Raw genomic sequence first — 21,729 nt, forward strand, 5'->3', positions numbered from 1 at the left:
CTTCCTTCCTTCCTTCCTTCCTTCCTTCCTTCCTCCCTTCCTCCCTTCCTCCCTTCCTCCCTTCCTCCCTTCCTTTCTTTCTTTTCCTTCTTTCTTCCCTGATTATAGAGAGAGAGAGAGGGAGGGAGAGAGGGAGAGAAACATCTCACACTCACCCGAACCGGGTGAATATATCCACAACCTGGGCCCTGACTGGGAATCAAACCCACGACCTTTTAGTTTACAGGACGACCATCCAACCAACTCAGCCACGCTGGTCAGGGCCCACTTGCCACATTTCAAGTGACCGGTAGCCACACGGTGCGCTGGCTTCATATTGGACAGCCCAGGACTAGACTGGAAAGGCCTCATGAAGCGGGGGTCTTTTTCTGGCTTGTCCATTGCTGTATGATCAGGACCTCCAACAGCGAGTGCCTGGCTCACTGCCTGGCTTATTACATAATTATTGAAAGAATGAATGGATGGAGAGGTGAATGAATGACATGAAAAAAAGAGGTCTGGTGAAGAAAGGCAGTAGGGACTGGCCTGGGGCGTTTGGGGCAGGGATGGAGCCGCACTTGACCTCCATTGTCTTCTCTTCCCCTGCAGACCATGGCAGCGGTGACCATGACCATGCCCAGGAGGAAGGTGCCCCCCAGGCCGGGCCCGGTGCCCGAGGCGGCCCAGCCGTTCCTGTTCGCACCCCTGGGGCCGGGCGTGGGTGCGGGACCTGGAGGCTCGGGCACCTCCCCGCAGGTGGAGTGGACCGCACGGCGCCTGGTGTGGGTGCCTTCGGAGCTGCACGGGTTCGAGGCGGCGGCGCTGCTGGATGAGGGCGAGGAAGAGGCGGAGGTGGAGCTGGCGGAGAGTGGGCGACGGCTGCGCTTGCCCCGGGACCAGATCCAGCGCATGAACCCACCCAAGTTCAGCAAGGCTGAGGACATGGCCGAGCTGACGTGCCTCAACGAGGCCTCGGTGCTGCACAACCTCCGCGAGCGGTACTACTCTGGCCTCATCTATGTGAGTGGCCTCCCGACCGGGAGGGCGGTGTGCGTGATGGGGGGCTAGGGGTCAGCATCCTGAGAGAATGAGCGTGAGGCTGTGTATTATCTCCATCCCACCTCGTGTGACTGTTCCCACACTTAGGTGACAAATGATAAATTATTGGGTTACCAGGACTGCCTCGGACACCGCTGGGGGTGCCCCGCAATATTATATGGTAGATTAATGCATCCAGCGTGTTTTGAGAAGGGTTATGGGACTGTAATAATAATAGTGAGAACCACTGAGTGTGGGAAACCACGTGCCAGGCTCTGTGCAAATGCTTCCGTGTGTTAATTCATTTCCTCTTACCTTACCCGAGTAGAGTCTGTCATTATCCCCATTTTATCTAAAAGGAAACGGGCGCCCAGAGAGACTGAATAACAATACAAACTCACATTTATTAAGCATATACTAGGCACTCTAAAATATATTGTCTCCTGGGGGTGGGTGAAAAAATTATCATAGCAGATTATAATTAAATAATCCTTTACTTTGAAGAGATTACAAAAACTAACGAGAACACAGAGCTTACAGAAAGATTATACATTGTGTCTATACACTTTCACAACTATAAAGCATTTTACAGATAAGGAAACTGAGGTGCAGAAAGGTCAAGTTCCTCGACCAAGGTCACACGGTTGGACATGGCAGACCCAGGCAGTCCAGCTTTTGGTGCTTCTGAAGATTGAGACGGGATTGGCGATGGGGAGGTTGAGTGTGGTGGCCTCGTCTCTGTTAAGCATGCAATGTCTCTCACGCTATATAATCTTTACCGCAAATGAAAGAAATAGGAGAGCGTTCCTTAACTCTGCCTTCATGGTAGGATTATCTGGGGAATTTTTTTTGAAAATACCAACACCTGCGTTCCATTGCAACACATTTGAATCAGGCTCTTGGGGGTGTGACCAGGTACGTGGCATGTTTTTTAATCCTCACTGGAGTATAATTTTTAAAAATTCATTTTATAGAGAGAGAAAAACATCAGTCAGTTGCCACTTGTACGAGCCCCGCTAGGGGATTGAACCCGCAACCTTTTGGTGTATGGGATGACACTCCAACCAACTGAGTCATTTGGCCAGGGCAGGGATTTGGTATTTTTAATAAGCTTCCGGGGTGGTTCTAATGGGCAGCCAAAGCATTATTAAGAGCAAACAGGGTTAGAGAGATTGACAAGGAATGTTGGCAATAATAATGATAAATAATAATGGCGGGTGGCTAGCAAATATTTATTGAGCACTCACAATGTTCCAGGCACTCTTCTAAGTGCTGCACGTGGGATATCAGCTCACCTCTAGGCCTGCGACTCTTGTTATGGCCTGATATTCAGGAATGTTAAGTGACTTGGGTCCCGGGTCACAGAAACATGAAGGAGTCCTGCCAGGATTTGAACGCGGGCAGCTGGCCCCGGAATTATGCTCCAAACACCAGCTCAGAGGCCTGGAGTCTCACTGCCTTGCTCGTTTAAATTGGCCTCAAGGAAAAAAAAAATCTTAAAAATGCCAAACTAAAAGCCTAAAAGGCAAAGCGATTGGTTTTTTTTTTTTTTAATGTTTTAAAAGACTTTATTTATTTATTTTTAGGGAGGGGGGAGGGATAAAGAGAAGGAGAGAAATATCAGTGTGTGGTTGCCTCTCATATGCCCCAACCAGGGACGGAACCCGCAACCTAGGCCTGTGCCCTGATCGGGAATCGAACCGGCGACCTTTACTTTGTGGGAGGATGCCCAACCCACTGAGCCACACCAGTCAGGGCAGGGCGCCCGGTTGTTGAGCACCGTGGTGCGCCTTGCTCTGGGGGACACTGGGAGATGCACTGTGGGCCTTCATTTTTAGCATCCTTCTAGGTGGTGGGTGAAAGGCCCCATTTTCCAGGGCTGGAGACTGAGGCTCAGACAGGACACATCCCTTGCATAAAGTCACATAGCTAGAAACCCGGGCTGACGTGGCTTCGAAGTTTGAGCGAGCTCTTAGCTCCCAGGTGGGATGGCTACCTGGGAGTCTCAGGACCCATATTTGGAGAGCCTTTATGGGCCCCGCCTAGGGCCCGCTGGTTTTTGTTCTTTATCTCCCTTAATACCCACAGCCTCTGTAATGAAGTGGGGAGTGTCCGTTCCTGGTTTCTCAAGGAGGACACTGAGACTGGGTAGAGTCACGGGGCTGAGCTGGACCCGGCGGGTCTACCTTCAGAGTCCCCTGGGCTGGGACAGCCCCTGCAGACCCTTCCAACAGGTCTCCCCAGCGGCGCTCGGGACACTCGAGTGGCTCCAACCCTCTCTGGGTGCACCGGCCTCTACCCTTTGCCCCCTGGCCTTGGCAGCCAGCTCAGGTTCCTGTGGGGGTGTCGTCCAGGAGACAAGGTGTGGCTGGCAGGATGGGGCTAACGTGGGAGGATGGCAGGGGGCGTGGGTTCCTCCGCCAGCCAGGAGTGCGGCCGGGGCGCCAGCAGCCTTGAGATACCCTCCCAGGGAATGTGGTCCGGCAGCCCCGCCCTCTGAGGCGGGGGGCGGGGCTCCCCGGAGCATCCAGCAAACCGGTTGCTCTGCTCCCGGCTGGCCACCCACCCTCCCACCGTTAAAAGGTTGGCACCTGGGAGCCCGGCAGCCTGCGGTGGCCACACCCTGCCCTGCTTGGGAAGCACAGGATGTCGGGGATTTGAAAGCGGTCCTGATACTCAACAACTAAGTACCCGGCTGGCCGGCTAATTAGCTGAGTAGCTGGCAAAGTAGCTAACTGGTTTAACAGTTAACTAGTGAAGCCACTAAGCAGCTAATTCTGGTAGTTGAGCTAATTAATTGCAGCTAGCTTAACTAGTTTGCTCTCTGGGTTGGTTTAGCTAGGTAACCAGCTAGCTCTCTAGTTGTCTAACTACTTCTATCTGTCCTGAGTGCCTGTTGTCTAACCCCTGCTCCCGGTCGGCTGGAGCAGTTTTGGTTTTTTTTAAAGATTTTATTTATTATTTAGTTTTAGAGAGAGGGGAAGGGAAGGAGAAAGAGAGGAAGAGAAATATCAATATGTGGTTGCCTCTCCCACGCCCCCTACTGGGGACCTGGCCCGAAACCCAGGCTTGTGCCCTGACCGGGAATCGAACTGGTGACCCCTCGGTTCACAGGCTGGCACTCAATCCATGGAGCCACAAGCAGCCAGGCATACTGCAGCATTCTTTATGAGGGCAAGGACTGGAAATGGCCCAAAGACATGTTTGTACAGTGGATTCCTATAACACTCTCAGTGTGTGGGTAGGGAACAATCTCCAAAACATTATCAAGTGACAGGAAACCAGGCGAGAACCGTTGGCAGTGAATGGGGTGGAAGAGGAATATTTTTATGTACGTGCTTGAACACACACGGAATATCCCGGGAAGGGTGCTCACAGTATCAGCAGCAACTGAAACACGACTAGAATATTCTGTGGTTTCTATTAATAACAGACTCACAGGGACCGCTTAGACGAACTAGATTATGTAACCAGCTAAGTGTTACCTATGGCGAGATAAAAACTTATCATGTGAATATGAAAACACGACATCTCAAAGTGTCGTTGCATAAAACAGGTGTAGTGCAGATCGTCTGTTAGACCACTGGTTCTCAAACTTGTGGTCCACTCTTATTGGAGGAAATGCTGACTTTTGGGTCCTGGGCACATGGCAATTAAGACTCTTTTTTTTTTGCATCCAAGGTCATGGACTTCCTGAAGTTGTCCACACACCCGCTGGGCCTGGGTTCAGGACCGTGGGACAGTTTAAGAACTGTTCCAGCCACCTTGGCTGGTGTGGCTTAGTGGATTGAGTGCTGACCTGTGAACCTAACGGTCACCTGTTCGATACCCAGTCAGGGCACGTGCCTGGGTTGCAGGCCAGGTCCGCAGTAGGGGGCATGCAAGAGGCAACCACACATTGATGTTTCTCTCCTTCTCTTTCTCCCTCCTTTCCCCTCTCTCTAAAAATGAATAAATAAAACCTTAAAAGAAAAAGAATGCTGTAGTAGATGGGCTTGCCCACGATCCTTTCCCACGGCCTTTCATGGGGTGACAGGCTGTGACCCAAGTCTGGCTGGCCCTCACATACCCATACAGCACCTTTGTGCAATTTGGAAAGATTCTTTCCCACCATTAGCCTGTAACAAATGTTCGAATGGATACTGTCAGGTGTGAATGGCAACCGCTTTGACAGATGTCCTTGCACAGGGCACCACCTGCCCAGCTGTGTACAGCTGGGCTGCAGGTGGGTAGCTGAGACCCTGCTTCTTGTCCCCCGCAGACGTACTCAGGCCTTTTCTGCGTGGTCATCAACCCCTACAAGCAGCTCCCCATCTACACGGAGTCGATTGTGGAGATGTACCGGGGAAAGAAGCGTCACGAAGTGCCGCCCCACGTGTACGCGGTAACGGAGGGGGCCTACCGAAGCATGCTCCAGGGTGAGTGTGGGGCGGGGCTGCTGGAGGTGGCCCTTTGGTGGGGGTTGGGCTGGGGATCAGGATCAGGTGACAGGTCCAGGGTTTCAGGCTCTGTGAGGCTTCTCTGCGGCACTGGAAACAGTGCAGGGCTGAGTGGGCGGGGCTCTGGGTCCCAGTCAGGCCCCTTTTCTTTCTTACTTTCTTTTTTTTTTTTGATTATTTTAAATTTATTTATTTTTAGACAGAGGGAAAGGGAGGGAGAAAGAGAGAAACATCAGTTTGTGGTTGCCTCTCTCGCGCCTCCTCCTGGGGACCTGGCCTGAAACCCAGGCATGTGCACTAACTGGGAATTGAATTGGCGACGCTTTGGTTCACAGGCTGGAGCTCAGTCCACTGAGCCACACCAGCCAGGGCTGGCCCCTTTTCTATCTGCCTCTACATTCACTCCTTCTCTCTACAAGTACCATTTGGGAGCCAGTTGGTGCCAGATCCTGCCAATTTCTCCTGAGACAGTGATTCTTAGAGCGTCCATTCATTCATTCAGCACTTATGTTGTTGACATGCTCTGCACTGTCTCGGGGTGAACAGCAGCCCCTTGCGTGATGGGCGGATGGGGTTGCTGGGCTCCGCTGTGCAGGCTGTGCACTGTCTGTTAAAGGGGCCACCACTCAGGCACGGCAGAGTGAATCAGTCCCAGCGACTCACATGTAACGTGCAGGATGCGCTCGTTACTTATTTATTATATGTCATCTATTTAAATAAATATTTTGTATCTATTGAAATACATATGAAATAGCCCTGGCTGGGTGGCTCGTTTGGTTTGAGCACTGTCCTGTACACCAAAAGGTTGAGGGTTCGATCCCTGGTCAGGACGCATACCTAGGTTTTGAGTGCGATTGCTGGTCAGGGCACGTATAGGAGGCAACCCACTGGTGTTTCCCTCTCACATCGGTGTTTCTCTCTCTCTCTCACTAAAATCAATAAACACATCTCCAGGTTATACCTTTCTATCATATGACATGTAATAGTATGCAGCAGTATATTTATATTGTACATATTAAATTTATAGCATTTAATATATGCTGTTTCTAAGGCGTGTTATCATAATATATTCATATCATATTATATATATTCGTATATGTATATTCATATTCATATTCATATCATATCCACACAGTGGTTCTCAGAGTGCGGTCCCCTCACCGGCCGCATCAGCAGCACCTGGGAGCTTATCAGAAATTCACACTCGGGCCCCAGACCTGCTGTGTCAGAAATGCTGGGGGAGGCTCAGCAGTCAGTGTCTTCACAAGACCCGCCCCCCCCGCCCCCCAGGGCCTTCTGCAGATCCTGATGCAGGCTCTCTGGTCCAATAGACAATCTATGACAGACCTGTTTTATGCAACAGAGCAGGGGTGTCAAACTCATTTTCACCGGGGGCCACATCAGCCTCACCGTTGCCCTCAAAGGGCCGAATGTAGAGCTCCTTGCCCCTAGTTAAGGAGCAGTTACATTTGTACAGTCCTAAAGTTACATTCCGCTCTTTGAAGGTAACAACGAGGCTGATGCGCCCCCGGTGAACATGAGTTTGCCACCCCTGCAACAGAGCATATTTAGATGTCATGTTTTTATATTCACTTTATAAATTTACACTTAATTATAGGTGACACTTCCCTGGTTATATAATCTGTTATACATTTATTTGTATAACTTTCACCTGTTATTATATCCTTTTTAAAAAAGATTTTATTTATTTATTTTTAGAGAGAGGGGAAAGGAGGGAGAAAGAGAGGGAGGGAAACATCAATGTCTGGTTGCCTCTTGTGCGCCCCCTACTGGGGACCTAGCTTTTAGCCCAGGCATGTGCCCTGACTGGAAATCAAATCAGTGGCCCTTTGGTTCGAGGCCGGTGCTCAATCCACTGAGCCACACCAGCCAGGGCCCTGTTATTGTATCTTAAGAGTGAATGTACAATAAAGTAAGGGTGAGCGCCTATTCCATGCCAAGGGCTTTTCATGGGTTAACACATTTAACCTTTCACCAAGCTCATGAAGTAGGTGATCTCATCTCCTGGCTTCCAAATGGGGACACTGAAGCACAGGGCAGTGCAGTCATTACTCACGGTCCCACTGGCTCAGGTGGGATTCGAACCCAGAGTCCCCGACTGCTGCCTCTCTGGGGTCCAGGATCTTGCTCTCATGTCTTCGGATCTCATGCTCTGCCCAGGGAGGAACTCAAGTTGAAGTCTGTTGAATGAATTTCGTGCTGTTTAGTTAGAGTTTATTGTTTCCTCAGGTGAGGAAACTGAGGCTCAGAGAGGGACAGTTGCTTTCCCGGGGTCACACAGCCAGCAAGAAGCCAATCTAGGTGGGGTATTGGAATCCAGAGGGATCACACATCAAACCCAAGCTTTCCCTTATCCCCCGGGGAATGATTTTGAAAAGGGAGTGGCCAGCATAAGCAGCCACTGTCCTGCAGGAGAGACCATCCTGGGTGACATGTTTCCCTCTGTCCCCTACAGATCGTGAGGATCAGTCTATTCTCTGCACGTGAGTAATCCTGAAGGGCTTCCTGGTGGAGGTGGGGTCTGAGCTGGGTGTTAGTCTCCTTGGAATGGGTGGGGTTTACCTAAAATCATTGCTGACCCTCTTACTTTCTCTTGTTCCCTTGCATAGCGGGGAGTCTGGAGCTGGGAAGACAGAAAACACCAAGAAGGTCATCCAGTACCTTGCCCATGTGGCATCATCACCAAAGGGCAGGAAAGAGCCAGGCGTACCGGTAAGTGACCTGCCTTGGGACATGCTCTAGACCCTGCCACCAACAATGCCCTCTTGATCTCAGGCTCTGCTTCCTCCATAACATTCCTCATGGGGGACCACAGTTGTGGGTCTTCTCCTGGCTTCCCATGCTGCCTGTGCACCTACTATGTGCCTGATATAGTGCTGGGAGAAGTGGCAGGTGGACAAGAAATGCAAGCACCAGCTCTTAGCCTTGTTGGCCTTTGGAACAGCACCAGGCACACAGTAGGTGCTTACATTCCTGAGCACCTACTACGTATCATGCCTGGTTTAGGTACCTACAATGCCCTCGCTGGCTTTATAAGTGGGCATTTATATAGTGCTGTCCCTTTGCTCACATTAATTTAACACTCCAGTGGGGTGGGTGTTGTTTTTCTGTGTTAAAAATGAGAAACTGAAGACACAGCTGGGGTGAGTCAGTTTTGGAAGTCATACACCCAGCAAGGGCTACAGTGGATTCAGACCCAGGCATCATGGTCCTCCCAGGCCACCTCACTCCATACACCTCGTCTCTCCCCCTCGCCTCCCCCTTGCCCTGGCCACCACCTGAGACCGCCAGTTCACCTATGTGTCTGTCCACGTTTCATGTGCCGTGTCCCGGTCCGTGTCCCGATCTGTGTCCCGATCCATGTCTCGTGTCCTGTGACTTCCTCAGGCCTCCGCCAGCGCCATGTCTTATGTGAGTAGCAGGGAATCACCTCGAGTCATGCTGTCCTAATGCCACCCAGATCACCCCAACCCCACGGTCTTTCTGACAGACAGAGCCCGAGGCACCAGTGGTCACACCTGCCAGGGAGCCACATTGCTGCTTATGGTGGTCCTACTAGGTGCACACCAGGCTCTGCACTGTCATTTAATGCAACCCTACTGTGTGTGCACTGGGCCACTCACTATTGTTTATGGCAGTCCTACTGCATAAACACACCCAGGGTTTGTGCTGTCATTTTGTGTGGTCCTACTATGTGTATATAGACCCTAGTTTGTACTGCTACCTATGTTAGCTCTACTGTTTATATATAGTTACCAACATGAAGTATCTTAGAGACCAAAAATACCATTTATTGCTAATCTGCTAAATGTTTGTCGCTGGGGCCCATAGACCCTATGAATTCACAAAACCCAGAGACCCATGCTGCCATTTATTTCAGGCCCTCAGCTCAGGCTGTCTCTGAGGGGTCACAGGGAAATTAAGGAAATAGTCCATCCATGCCCTATAGAGCCTGACTAGAAAGGAGGAAAAGAAAACTGCTATTTATTGAGCACCTACTATGTTCCTGGCTCTGACACCAAGATGGCTATGGGGAAGTTTAGAGTAAGATCCCTACCCATAGGAAGAAAATTACCATGTCTTGAATGCCTATGATGTGCTAGTTTGAAACACTTTATAGAGATGGTGTAGATTTTTCCTTAATTAATTCCACAAGTGATGCATGAGTACTTACTCACTGTAACAGCAACGGCCCAAAAATCAGATACAGTGAAATTCCTTTCTTTCTCTCAGCGCCCCTTCCTTGGAGTGGCTTACACTGTTGACAGTTTGGTGTGTATCCTGGTAGGGCTTTCTCGAAATGTTTACAAGTGCACACAAACACACAAACACACACACACACACCCCCCCTGTAGAATGGGAGTCTTGTTTAGTGGTGTTTTTTCTTTGATTTTTTTTTTTTTATCAATAGGATCACATTGTAGGTATTGTTCTGCAATTTGGGGTTTTTTTTTGTATGTTTGTTTTACTTCGTTTCCACTCAATAAATTAGCTTAGAGATATTTCCTTGTTCCCTTCACAAAAGACTGAGAGGCACCACCAGGATACAGGGTATAGGCACACACCCAGATCCACAAAGGCCCTTCACACATACACACACACTCTGTCAGCTGTAAACAGACCCCAACCTCCTGCCCATGTTTTCGCTGAGGTGCCCGCTCCCCCCATCCCCCCCTGCAGGGTGAGCTGGAGCGGCAGCTTCTTCAGGCCAACCCCATCCTGGAGGCCTTCGGCAATGCCAAGACGGTGAAGAATGACAACTCCTCCCGATTTGTGAGTGTTGAGAGAGGGCAGTGCCTGGCAGCCTGGCAGCCAAACAGCAGCTGGGCATGTGTGGTGGCGGTGGGGGCAGGCAAGATGTTGGGGAGGAGGGAAGAGGGGCCAGGGCGGCTGGGGGCCTGGGTCATGAGGAGAGAAGTTAAAGGGGCCTGGACCTTGGATCCTCCAGGGAGCCCCCTGCTGAGACTCCCGAAACGGGGGTGGGACTCAGGTGATGGACAGGAGAAAGTCAAGGGGTGAGGGGTGAGGTCTGGGAGGGGTGAGTGTGGGTGGGGGTTGCTCTTCAAACTGTCTGGAGGAAGAGGACCCTCAACTCAGCCCCCTCCACACCCTTACCTCCCAGGGCAAATTCATCCGCATCAACTTTGACGTTGCTGGGTACATCGTGGGCGCCAACATTGAGACCTGTATCCTTCAGGGCCCTGAGGGCGCCGGGTGGGGGCGGGGAGCGAGGGGCAGCCGAGGAGGGAGGCTCTTGGAATATCTCACCACTTACAGGAAACAGGCGTCGTTTCCACAGGGAACCCCGGCTCCTGCTGCTCAGAAACTGTGCTTCAGTTTCCCCCTCTGTAGAATGGGAAGGATCACAGAACCATGGGAAGGGATAGAGACAGCATCGGCACCTGGAAGGAGGAGGGCAGGGGCTTCTGCTGCTTTTATTGGAAGGCCCGCACAGCCTTGCTAAGGGGTAGTGGGTTGGGGACCGTCCTTAGGTTTGTTGATTCACTCGGAGGACTCACGGGCCGCAACATATAGTCATACTCACGCCACAATTTGGCACCCAGGGTTTTTACTGGGGGCTGGTCGCCAGTCAGCACCTCCTGCCTGGAGCATACCGACATCCCAGACTCCCCAGAGGAAAGCAGGTGTTCAGCACCTGGTCATCTTGTACAGTGTAGGCTCTGGGAGGTGCTTACGAAACCCAGGTTCCCAGCTCCCAGCCAAGGGCAGTCTCAGGGTTGCAGTTGCTGAGTCCGCCCCGTTCTGCGCAGGTGGCCTGCAAGCTCAGCAGGAATTTACAAGGTAAAGCACGGGAGCTCCCGGAGTGCAGAGCAACCAAATCGTGCATACCTGGGCTCCGGGCCAGCTCCGCTGCTTTGAGGCTGTTGGGACGCTGGGCATGTGATGAAACCGTTCTGTACCTCAGTTTCCCCCTCTGTGGAAGGGGAAGGCTCACAGAACCTGCCCTAGAAGGGTTTAGGGGACCGTGTGTGTCCCATTCTTAGCCCGGCACCCACCACATGGGAAGCACTCAATAACGAGCTCTGGTTCTTAGAAGTTAATGATTGGAGCGAATTAACAATGTCCTTATTGATATTAATATTATCAATTAATAATTATTTATCATAATGTTACCGATATCAATAAGAAACCATATCTCTGTGTGCAGAGGTGACTGATAAGCTCCCTATCTCCCAAAGTCTGGGGAACACTGAGAGGCCTGGGGTCTGTCCCCAGCTGTCACCAGCTCCTGCTGCCCAAGTCCCCGAGGCCCACGGCTTCTCCGCATCCTGGCTCCCGAACATTGGGCTCTGAGAGCTCAGGGACCTTCCTGCCCCGTCCATCCTGCCGGCTCCCACCTCCTCCGACCTCGTGGTCCCTGCAGCCTCTTTTTAGCTTCAGCTTGTGTTCTCTGCTTGCTTTTGGATGCTAACTTTCTCCCGTCCATACTCCTCACCCACCTGCAGCTGCCCCCGCTGGGCACAGCTGTCTCTGCCTCCTGGCCTATCACCAGCCAGTGGACAGATGCTTCTCAGGAGCAGGTGCCACCCCCAGGCCAATCTGATAGGTCTTGGGCTCTGCCAGACCCCCTACCCCGGCACCCCACATGTCCTGAGTGTCTCCGGGGCACCTGGTGCGGCCTTGGGGCCTCCCTGTACCTTATCCCCGCTCCTCCCATCTCTGAGCCCGCGAGGCAGGCGCCGTCATCTCTCATTTAACAAGAGGAAACTGAGGCTCGAGGCTGTCTGGTTGTATGTGCTTCCCTCACCCCACCCTGCCTTGTGGGACCCTCTCCCCCTGCTCCCCATTTCCCCAGCAGGTTAGTGATCGGCCTTAAGTCAACAGACCTCGGTGTGCAGCCAATCTTGGGCCAGGCTCTGCGTTACGACTGCCACGCAAAATTGTGGCAGGGAGGGGCAGACGCCTTATTGGGTGTTTTATTTACTCTCAAATATGTTACCAGTTTTAGTGTGTGAGCAAGTCGTGGGACTTTCCTAAGAAGGAGGAGCTAATAGCCTCAATACCCAGACAGGGAAACTGAGGCTGGGAGGGGAAATGATGGCAGGAGATATTCTTACTGCAACTCATTTATACCTGCAGCAACTCACTGATGAGTGTGATGATCTAGCCTCTTGCACAGGTGGGGAAACTGAGGCACAAATGCTTAAGTGACATGCTCTAGGCCACGTATCCAGTCAGTGGCAAGGTCACCGGCCAGGGCTGCATTATGGGATAGCAGGGGGCCAGAACGGATTGAGGGGGCCGAGTGGGGCCCCATCCCTCCCCACTGCGGCACCTTGACTCACCCCCACCCAGACCTGCTGGAGAAGTCGAGGGCCATCCGCCAGGCCAAGGACGAGTGCAGCTTCCACATCTTCTACCAGCTGCTGGGCGGCGCGGGGGAGCAGCTCAAGGGTCAGTGTCGCTGCTGCTCTGGGAAGTGGGGGGCGGCACGCGGGCCTCTGGCTTCTCTGGGTCCCTGTGGGGGAAATGGGAGGTGTTTGTACGTGTCAGGCTCCTGCTGGGTAGTGGATCCTGCTGCCCCTGGTTCCTGCCGCCTCACAACTTTTGCCGATAGGGAGTCCAGCCAACCGACTCCACCCCACCCCATCCCCGCCGCCCCGCCCGTGCGCCTGGGTGGATTCTGCCGCCCTCTGGTGCTGCTGTCTCCTGGGTCTTGATCACACTGGCCACGTGGCTCCTGTTCACACTCACGTCTTTTCTGCTCACTCCAGCGGGTGTGACTCCAGCTTTGCCGTGGCTCCCGCTGCCTCGTGGGTCCCTGCGGTCCCGGTCTGTGTGGCTTCGCGCGGCTCCCCTCATTCTGGCTGCTGCCTGAGCTTCTTCCCACCTCCTGCTCATGCTCCTCCTGCCTGCTGGCTACAGGCAGTGTAGCCCCGCTGGCCTGTGCCTCCCTCTCCTTCTGGCTCCTGCCGCCCCGTAGCTTGGGCCTCCTCCTGGCCGTCCTTATCCAGGCTCCTGCTCACGTGCTCACGGTGGCTTCTGAGCCCACATGCCCTCTGCTACTGGTCCCTGCTCTCCCACAGCTTCTACTCGCTCCGACACCCTCAGGCCCATTGCTTCTGCCGACTGGTGGCTTCTGCCTGCGCCGGGCAATTCTAAGACTTGAGAATCTCTATGGAAGGAGGGAAGATTAAAGACCTAATATGTGCTAAGCACCCACTGCACGCCCAGCCCTTCCACTGAACCTGTGAGGAAAGGATCCTCACTCATTTCACAGAGGAGGAGACAGAGGTTCCCAGTGGGGAAGTGACGCGTCTGGGGTGACCTCTGAGGAAGCCAGGATGTGAGTCTGACTCCACAGTTCAGCCTTGACCTTGGCCTCCACTCATTCCCCCTGCAGCTGACCTCCTCCTGGAGCCCTTCTCCCACTACCGATTCCTCACCAACGGGCCAGCATCCTCTCCAGGCCAGGAGCGGGAGCTCTTCCAGGAGACCCTGGAGTCCCTGCGGGTCCTGGGATTCACCCACGAGGAGATCACCTGTGAGTGAGCCTTGCACCCCAAGCGAGGGTGGGGGCTGGCTCTGCACAGGCAGGCCATGGCAGGGGTGGGGGGGTGGGGAGAGCTGGCCATCATTCCTTGGTTTATTTGCTCAAGTGTTGATTAAGCAAGAACTGTGTGTAGACACTGGGGCCACAGCAGGAAATGACACCGATAAACATCCCTGTCTGGGGAAGACTGACTGAACGAGAACCACGGCCCAGATAGATAAGGAGTTCTGTGGTCTATGAGAAGGTGATGAGTGCTGGGGAGGAAAATAGAACAAGGAATGCGGGGGGAGGGGAGGGTACAGCTTTAAATAGGGAATCAGGAGGGGCCCACTGAGATGGCGATGTTTGAGCAAAGGCCTGGGGGAGCTCAGGGAGTGAGCATGGGTGATATGGGGCAAGAGTGTTTCAGGCAGGGGGAACAGCCTGTGCAAAGGCCCTGAGGCAGGAAAGGCATGGCAGGTTTGAGGAACTGAAAGTTTTTCTAGTTTGTGACTGAAGAGAGTGAGGGATGGAGCTGCAAGCAGGTGGGACCTCAAATTCCAGGCTGAGACTGGAATTCCAGGTTGGGGCTTTGTCCAGGGGTGCTGGGAGCAGGGTAGGGGCAGCTCTGGCCCACGTGGAGGGTGGACTGGAGGCCGGGAGGAGGCTGCGGCCAGGGTGCAGGGAAGAAGGCAGCGCTGGTGTGAAACACTCAGACCCTCAGCCTTCGTCATATCGGTTTGCCTCTGACCTTGTCACCAAACAGCACATTTTTATGATAGTCCTGTTGCGGTCCTATATTCGTTCACTAGGGCCACCACCACAAACCACCCCAAACCGAGCCCCTCACACAGCAGAAACTGATTGTGTCCCAAGTCTGGAGGCCGGGAGTCTGTGATCCAGGTGTTGGCCTGGTTCGTTGTCCTGCCGCTCCCCTGGCTTCTGGTGGTTTCCTGGCAACCTTCCCGGTTCCTCTCCGCCTTCGTGTCCGTGTTCTCCCCACGTGCACACCTGTGTGTGCGGTTTGCACCTGGGATGGGGACATCCGTCATCTTGGATCAGGGGCACACCAGTATGACCTCATCTTAACTAAAGTGATTGCATCTGCCATGACCCGCTACCCATAAGGTCCCATTCTCAGAGGTCCTGGGGGTTAGGATGTCCGCATATCTTTTTTGGGAGGAGGGGCGTGATTCAACCTATAACAGGCACATAGAGGTTGGCCTCAGTCTGTTTTTTGGGGCAGCCAAAAGTTTTGTCCTTTGGGTGAACTATGATTACTTTCTCTGGTCCCATGGAGAAAGACCCTGATTTACAGGGCTGAGCAGGGCCAGGGCCCGTGTCACTGTCCTCTGGTCCTTGACACTGTAGGAGGCCCCGGGAGCTATTGTTGGTGGCTCCAGGGCCCAAGGGGAGGGGCTGCAAACCGAGAGCCTGCTCGGCCGGCTGCCCGGCTGCCAACAGGCCGGCCTCCTTGGGCGTATTAACACAGGATCCCAGGCCTCCCCTGCTGGACTTCCCAACCACGGTTGCATAACTCCCCCGCCTGCCCATCTCCGCTGTCCTCCCTGGGCAGCTGGCAAACACATTCAGATGGGAGGGGGGTCTGGGCCTCCCCGCCTGGTCCCTCAGATTCCACCTGGCCTCCTGACACACGTTGCCTCAAATAACCCTCTGGCACAACGTATGACATGTGAATATGGCCAAAGGTTGTCCTGGGAGAACCAAGTCTGCTAAAGCACGCCTGCTCCAGCCTTAATTTTTTTTTTTTGATTAGTTTTTTATTTAAAAAAACATTTTATGTATTTATTTTTAGAGAGAGGGGAAAGGAGGTAGAAAGAGAGGGAGAGAAACATCAATGTGTGGTTGCTTCTTGCGCACCCCCTACTGGGGACCTGGCCCATAACCCAGGCCTGTACCCTGACTGGGAATCAAACCGGTGACCCTCTGGTTCACAGGCCCACACTCAATCCACTGAGCCACACCAGCCAGGGCACCATGGACCTATTTAAAGTGTACAAGTCAGTGGCTGTTAGTGCATTCACAGAGTTGTACGTCCGTCACCACCATCAATTTCAGAACATTACCAGGGGCCCAAGGAGAGAACTTGCACCCTTTGCGGTCACCTGGCAGCCCCTGGCAGCCGTTCATCGGCTTCCTCTCTCCATGGGTTTGCCCATCCTGGGCCTTCCCTATAAATGGAATCGTGTGACACGAGGTCCTTCGTGCCTGGCTTCTTTCACTCAGCCTGGTGTTCCATGGTTCATCCATGACGTAGCATGGATCAGAGATTCATTCTTTTTTATTGCTGAATAATTTTGATTTTTATCTTTTTATTATGGGGCATTTCAAACCCATATGAAAGTAGAGAGCAGAGAGTAATGACCCCCCTGGGCATCTGGCATCAGATCCAACAATTATCCACTCGTGGCTTATTGGGTTTCACCTCCAATCCCACCCTCTGCTGCCCCAGGTGTGCCCCCCAACCCCCGTGAATTTTAATTGTAGACAATCAACCTCCTCACCGTCCAGAAGGTGGCGCTAGTTTCCCGTTCGCTGAGCCTCTGTTTGCACCCTCTGCAGGTCCGTCAGACCTCTGGGCACTTTTTGGCTTTTGCCTGTGTGATAAGTGGGCCGAGTCATTATAGTTGATTTTGTGTTTCACGCACAAGGACTGAAGCCAGGGGGTCACCTTTTCATCGACTCTCCTTTTGACAAAAGGAGACAGAGGTCCAGGGAGGTGGGGCGCCTGCCCGGGTCTTCCCACGACCGTCAGGAGGTACTGACTCCAAGGCCAGCCCTGGATCCTAACCAGACAGGCAGGCGGGCACCTCTGGGTCGCCCCTGGGAAGCCCAGAGCAGCAGGGCAGAGAGCGTCGGGGGGGCCAGCCTGGGCAGGACCACCAACGTCTGTCTGCCTGCACTGGCACGGTAAAGGCCACCCCGAGAGGCCGAGTTGGAGCCTGGCCTCCAGGAAAGCGGGTCGCCACTTACCGAAGGCAGGAGCGCGTCGCCAGCCCCGGGCCTCCGCAGGCCGGGGCTTGCTTGGGATCGGCTGGGGTGAAGTCACCAGCGAGAGCTAAGTGCCAGCTCCTCAGGCGTCAGCTTCATCTCGGTGCTTGGCACCAGCTCAGGTTCCCAAGCCAACTGTAAAAAGCTATTCTGTATGCAGAGTACACACTTCGCAGATGAGTAAGGAACAGACATTTCCCACAAGGAGTTATGATGGCAGTGGAGACGGAGAGGAAAAATTAATATCTGTTGCACACCCAGCTTGCCCTGCGAACTATACCAAAGCTTTGTTCAGATAGAATTTACGCACTTGAAAGTCGCTGTCTGTGAAGGGTACGGGGCAGTTCGTGGTACAGTCACAGGGTGTGCGCCGCAGTCTCACTCTCTGATTCCAGAAACCGTGTCCTTTTTGGACAGTGATTTTTTTTTTTTTTTGGACTGGGCCTCACATTTCAAAAGGTATGAAACTCCAAAAGAATAAAAGGTGTAATATCATTCAAGTGTCCCCAGCTCCCAGGAGGTCACATCTCTTAGCAGTTTCTTGTGTGTCCTTCAGGGCAAGGCCTGTCAACGCTGTCAGTCCAGTGACACCTCCTTTTGTTTTCAGGGATTTTTTTTTTTTTAACTTTTTAAGCCCTGGCTGGTGTGGCTCAGTGGATTGAGTGCAGGCCTGTGAACCAAAGGGTCGCTGGTTCGATTCCCAGTCAGGGCACATGCCTGGGCTGCAGGCCAGGTCCCCAGTAGGAGGTACAAAAGAGGCAACCACACATTGATGTTTCTCTCCCTCTCTTTCTCCCCCCTTCCCTTCTGTCTAAAAATAAACAGATAAAATCTTAAAAAAAAAAAAGAGTTACAGAAATTGCCACATGCTCTTCTCCCAGAATCCCCAGTTGCCACATGTGCTTTATCCTGTTTTATCTGTCTAATTGCTGAGCTGTGAGAGAACAGGGGTGTAGACGAGGTGCCCTTTTACCCTCTGTATTCGTTTCCTAAGGCTGCTGTCACAAATGACCACAAATTCAGTGGCTTAAAACAACACACATCTATTCTCTTACAGTTTGGAAGTCGGAATTCCAAAACCAGTCTCACTGGGCAAAAATCAGGGTGTCAGGAGGGCTGGTTCCCACTGGAGGCTCCAGGGAGAATCCATTTTCTTGCCTTTTCCAGCTTCCGGGGGCTGCACTCATTCCTTGGCTTGTGGCCCCTTCCTGTCTTCAAAGAGAATCATTCTAACCTGTGCTCACATGGCTTCACCCTTAAAAAAAAAAAATTTACTTATTTTTAGAGAGAGGGGAAGGGAGGAAGAGACAGAGAGAAACATCAATGGGTTGCCTCTCACATGCCCCCAAATGGGGACCAAGCCTGCAACCCAGGCATGTGTCCTAACCTGGAATCAAACCAGCGACCTTTTGCTTTGCTGGACAACTCGCAACCCACTGAGCCACACCGGGCAGGGCAGCTCCTCTCTTTTGTAACAACCTCTAGGATTGCCTTCAGAGCCCACCTGGATAATCTGGGATAATTGTGAGATAGCCTCCCATCTCACAATCCTTAAGGTAATTAATTATGCCTGTAAAGTCCATTTTGCTCTGCGAGGTAACCCTCACAGGGCCCAGGAATTCGGATGTGGGAGTCTTAGCATTATTCAGCTACCGCCCCCTGAATCTGTCATGTATGTTTCCTAAGAACATGGTCTGATTCAGTCACAGCGCAGTATTCTCATCAGGAAGGTAACATTGCCACGATTGGTGCTATTACCTAATCCAAAAGCCATGTTATCCCAATAATGTCTTTTATACAAAAAAAGTTTTTCACAGACCCTGTGTCAGTTTTCCCAATAACGTGCTTTATAGCAAAAAAAAAAATTTTTTAAGTTATACACACACACAGACGCACTTCCCCCGCCCAGGATCACAGGTTGCGTCTAGTCATCATGCTGCACTCTCTGTCCTCCTGGCACGGTTCCTGAGTCTGTCTGTATCGTTCATGACCTTGACACTTTTGACAATTACAGACCAGTTGTTTTGTCTCGAACTTGGGTGTGTTTCCTCGTGATTAGATTCTGTTACGCATTTTTGGCAGGAGTATCCCAGGAGGGTACACCCTCCTCACCCCTGCACCACCCACTTTTTCTAAGTAAACGACGTAGCACGAGATAGCACAGGCACCAAAAAATGCGCAAGGGCTGCAAGCGTCTAGCTGGGGACTTCGGCAAGTGAAAGCTGGGCAGAACCAGCACCTCGTGTCCTTTCCCATCACCGGCACCCCCTGAATGTAACCATTATTCTGGCGTCTAACAGCATGGAGTTATGTCGCCTGTTCTTGAATTTGGCACAAACAGACCCATACAGTACGCACACGTTGGTGCCTGGCTTCGTCCTCGCAACCCTGTGATTGTGAAATTCATCCGCGTTCAGTGAGTGGCCAGCAGGGGGCGACCGTGGAGCTGGCTCCCAGGTGCCTTCTCTTCATAAAGACTCATTGAGTAGGGAGTTATTTGTACGGTTCTGTGCGTGTACTGGATGTAAGTGTTTACATTCGAATTTTATGCTGAAAGAGGGAAGAAAAAGGAACCACACTCGTTAAGAATATAGACGCCAGAGTCAGACTGCCAGGGTTCAAATCTTAGGTCTGCCTCTTATGAGCTCGAAGATCCTAGGCAAGTTCATTACCCGATGTGCCTCGGTTTCCCCATCTGTCAAGTGGGGACTTTACTCAGTTTCCTCACTGTAATTTGCTATTGCAGGACTTGCCTCATCGAGTTGTTACGGAAGTTAAATGAGTTCTTCCGTAAGTATTTGGAACAAGACGTGGCATGTAGAATTTTTTTTTTTTTAAGTCAGTGTCCATTTCAGTCCGTAAATCGTGAAGACTGTCCTAGACCTGACAGCTGTGAGGCGCCTGGTGCGTGCCCTGATGCGTGGCATCCCCATGAGAGCAGCGGATACAAGCCCAGGCTGTTGTAGGCGTGTTGCGTGCTCGACTCAAATACCGCGTGCAGTGTTGCTGTTGGAAGCGAGAGGGTTCTCAAATGCTGATCGAATCTAAAGGAAATTCTGAGCAAAACCAACAACAGTCTTTCCTCGGATTGCACAGTGGCTCCCCTCCTGGAAAGTTCGCTGTGTGTTAAAACCAAACCCTTCGGTGTTTATGCGTGAAGCAGTTGGGATTCGTGTCCGTTCATGAGAAACCAGTATTTCACCGATGTGACTGTCCAACGGGATGTTTAGGAGTCGCACGGGATGTGGGCAATGCTTTGAGGTCCAGAGGGATGTCTGCTTCCTGTCCTCGCCTGCCCACTCCCTGTGACATCCAGAAACACCCTGCAGGCTGCTTCAGGGCCCCCATTTTTCCATCAACCAAACCCTACACCTCCCTGAGACGTACACTAGGGGGCAGCATTGCCCACCTTTGACAAGCTTTCTAGCTGCTCTGCACAGACGCTCTTAGACTTACCATGGGGTTACCTACTGATAAACCACAGTATGGTCTCCACTGAAGGTGTATTACTTTTGCACCCTCGTAAATTTGAAAAATCATAATTCGACCCATAGTACGTTGGGGACCACGTGTACATCCTCATTTCTGCATTTGGGAACTCCCCTGCACACTACATTTATTTGTAACCCCAACCTCCTGGTGCATTGGCCGTCATTCACAGAGCGGGGGAGGATTTGAGTTGCCCGGTGCGTGCTCATGGAGGCCCCACAGGGGATGCCCTGCCGCCTTGTTCCAGCTCTCGGTGCTGTAAACCAGTGTCCTTACTGTGGTCTGTTTTTGTATTTTTTCATTGTTGTTGGTGAGCTCACAGTATATAATGCCTTCCAAGGGTAGAAGCTCTGGCTGGCATCCCTAAGCACAGGGAGGCTGGGATGTACCTTACGGAGAAAATGCGCCTGTCAGATGAGCTTTCTTCAGGCAGGCAGTATAGTGCTGTTGGCCATGAGTTCAATATGAATGAAGCCACAGGGAGGGGCAGATGTGGGTGCACAGCTCTGAGTGAAACGGCAGAGTTTATTCCTGTATTATTTATTTTGTTAACGATTTATTTTTAGAGAGATGGGGAGGAAAGGAGAGGGAGAGAGACATCTCGTGCACCCTGAACTGGGGACTTGGCCCACAACCCAGGCATGTGCCCTGACTGGGAATCAAACTGGCAACGCTTTGGGTTGCAGGCCTGCGCTCAATCCACTGAGCCACACCAGCCAGGGGGCTGACACAGGCGCTTAAAGCTAGATTTCTAAGGGGCTAGTTAAGCCCACACATAGTGTCTGGAGCATAGTGATCTGTCTGTCTGTCTGTCTCTCTCTCTCTCTGCCGCCCCTTAGCCATGCTGCGGATGGTCTCAGCGGTTCTCCAGTTTGGCAACATCGTCCTGAAGAGAGAGCGCAATACGGATCAAGCCTCCATGCCCGACAACACAGGTGACACCCCCTGGCCTGCTGCCCACCCACGCGATGCTGTGTTCCGGTCCCTGAACACAGCGCCCCTCCCCAGCAGGCCACTCTGATTTCCTGCCCTTTGCTGAGTCTTTACCAAAGTAGCATTTCCCCACACTTCTCCTGTTGTAAAAGTGTGATCCCTGGTGACAGTTTGAACAATACCAGCACACCAAATAGGGGACAGCAGGGTCCCAGGCATCCCAGCCCCCTGGAGAGACCTGCCATTGGCATTGGGCACATCTCCTCTGGGTCCCAGTGCTTGCGTGTATGTGTATATATATATTTTTTCTTTTTTTTTTGCCTT

General features: G+C 52.3%; 1 protein-coding gene across 7 annotated transcripts in view; it reads left to right on the forward strand.

The window, feature by feature from the left end:
• Positions 1-21,729, forward strand: part of MYH14 (myosin heavy chain 14) — a 79,676-nt gene that overhangs the window by 12,700 nt on the left and 45,247 nt on the right. For 5 of the 7 annotated variants that reach the window (XM_045200251.3, XM_045200255.2, XM_053914889.2 and 2 more), the window contains exons 2-11: positions 589-999; positions 5,279-5,435; positions 7,933-7,960; positions 8,087-8,189; positions 8,865-8,888; positions 10,158-10,250; positions 10,600-10,663; positions 12,795-12,893; positions 13,843-13,983; positions 21,312-21,407. In XM_045200251.3, the coding sequence (XP_045056186.2) occupies positions 592-999; positions 5,279-5,435; positions 7,933-7,960; positions 8,087-8,189; positions 8,865-8,888; positions 10,158-10,250; positions 10,600-10,663; positions 12,795-12,893; positions 13,843-13,983; positions 21,312-21,407 (1,213 nt within the window). In that variant the 5' untranslated portion in view covers positions 589-591. The remainder of the gene's footprint in view (positions 1-588; positions 1,000-5,278; positions 5,436-7,932; positions 7,961-8,086; positions 8,190-8,864; positions 8,889-10,157; positions 10,251-10,599; positions 10,664-12,794; positions 12,894-13,842; positions 13,984-21,311; positions 21,408-21,729) is intronic. The other 2 variants (XM_053914890.1, XM_045200254.3) reach the window with 1 other exon arrangement.

This window comes from Desmodus rotundus, chromosome 12, assembly GCF_022682495.2.
Source record: "Desmodus rotundus isolate HL8 chromosome 12, HLdesRot8A.1, whole genome shotgun sequence".
Lineage (NCBI taxonomy): Eukaryota > Metazoa > Chordata > Mammalia > Chiroptera > Phyllostomidae > Desmodus > Desmodus rotundus.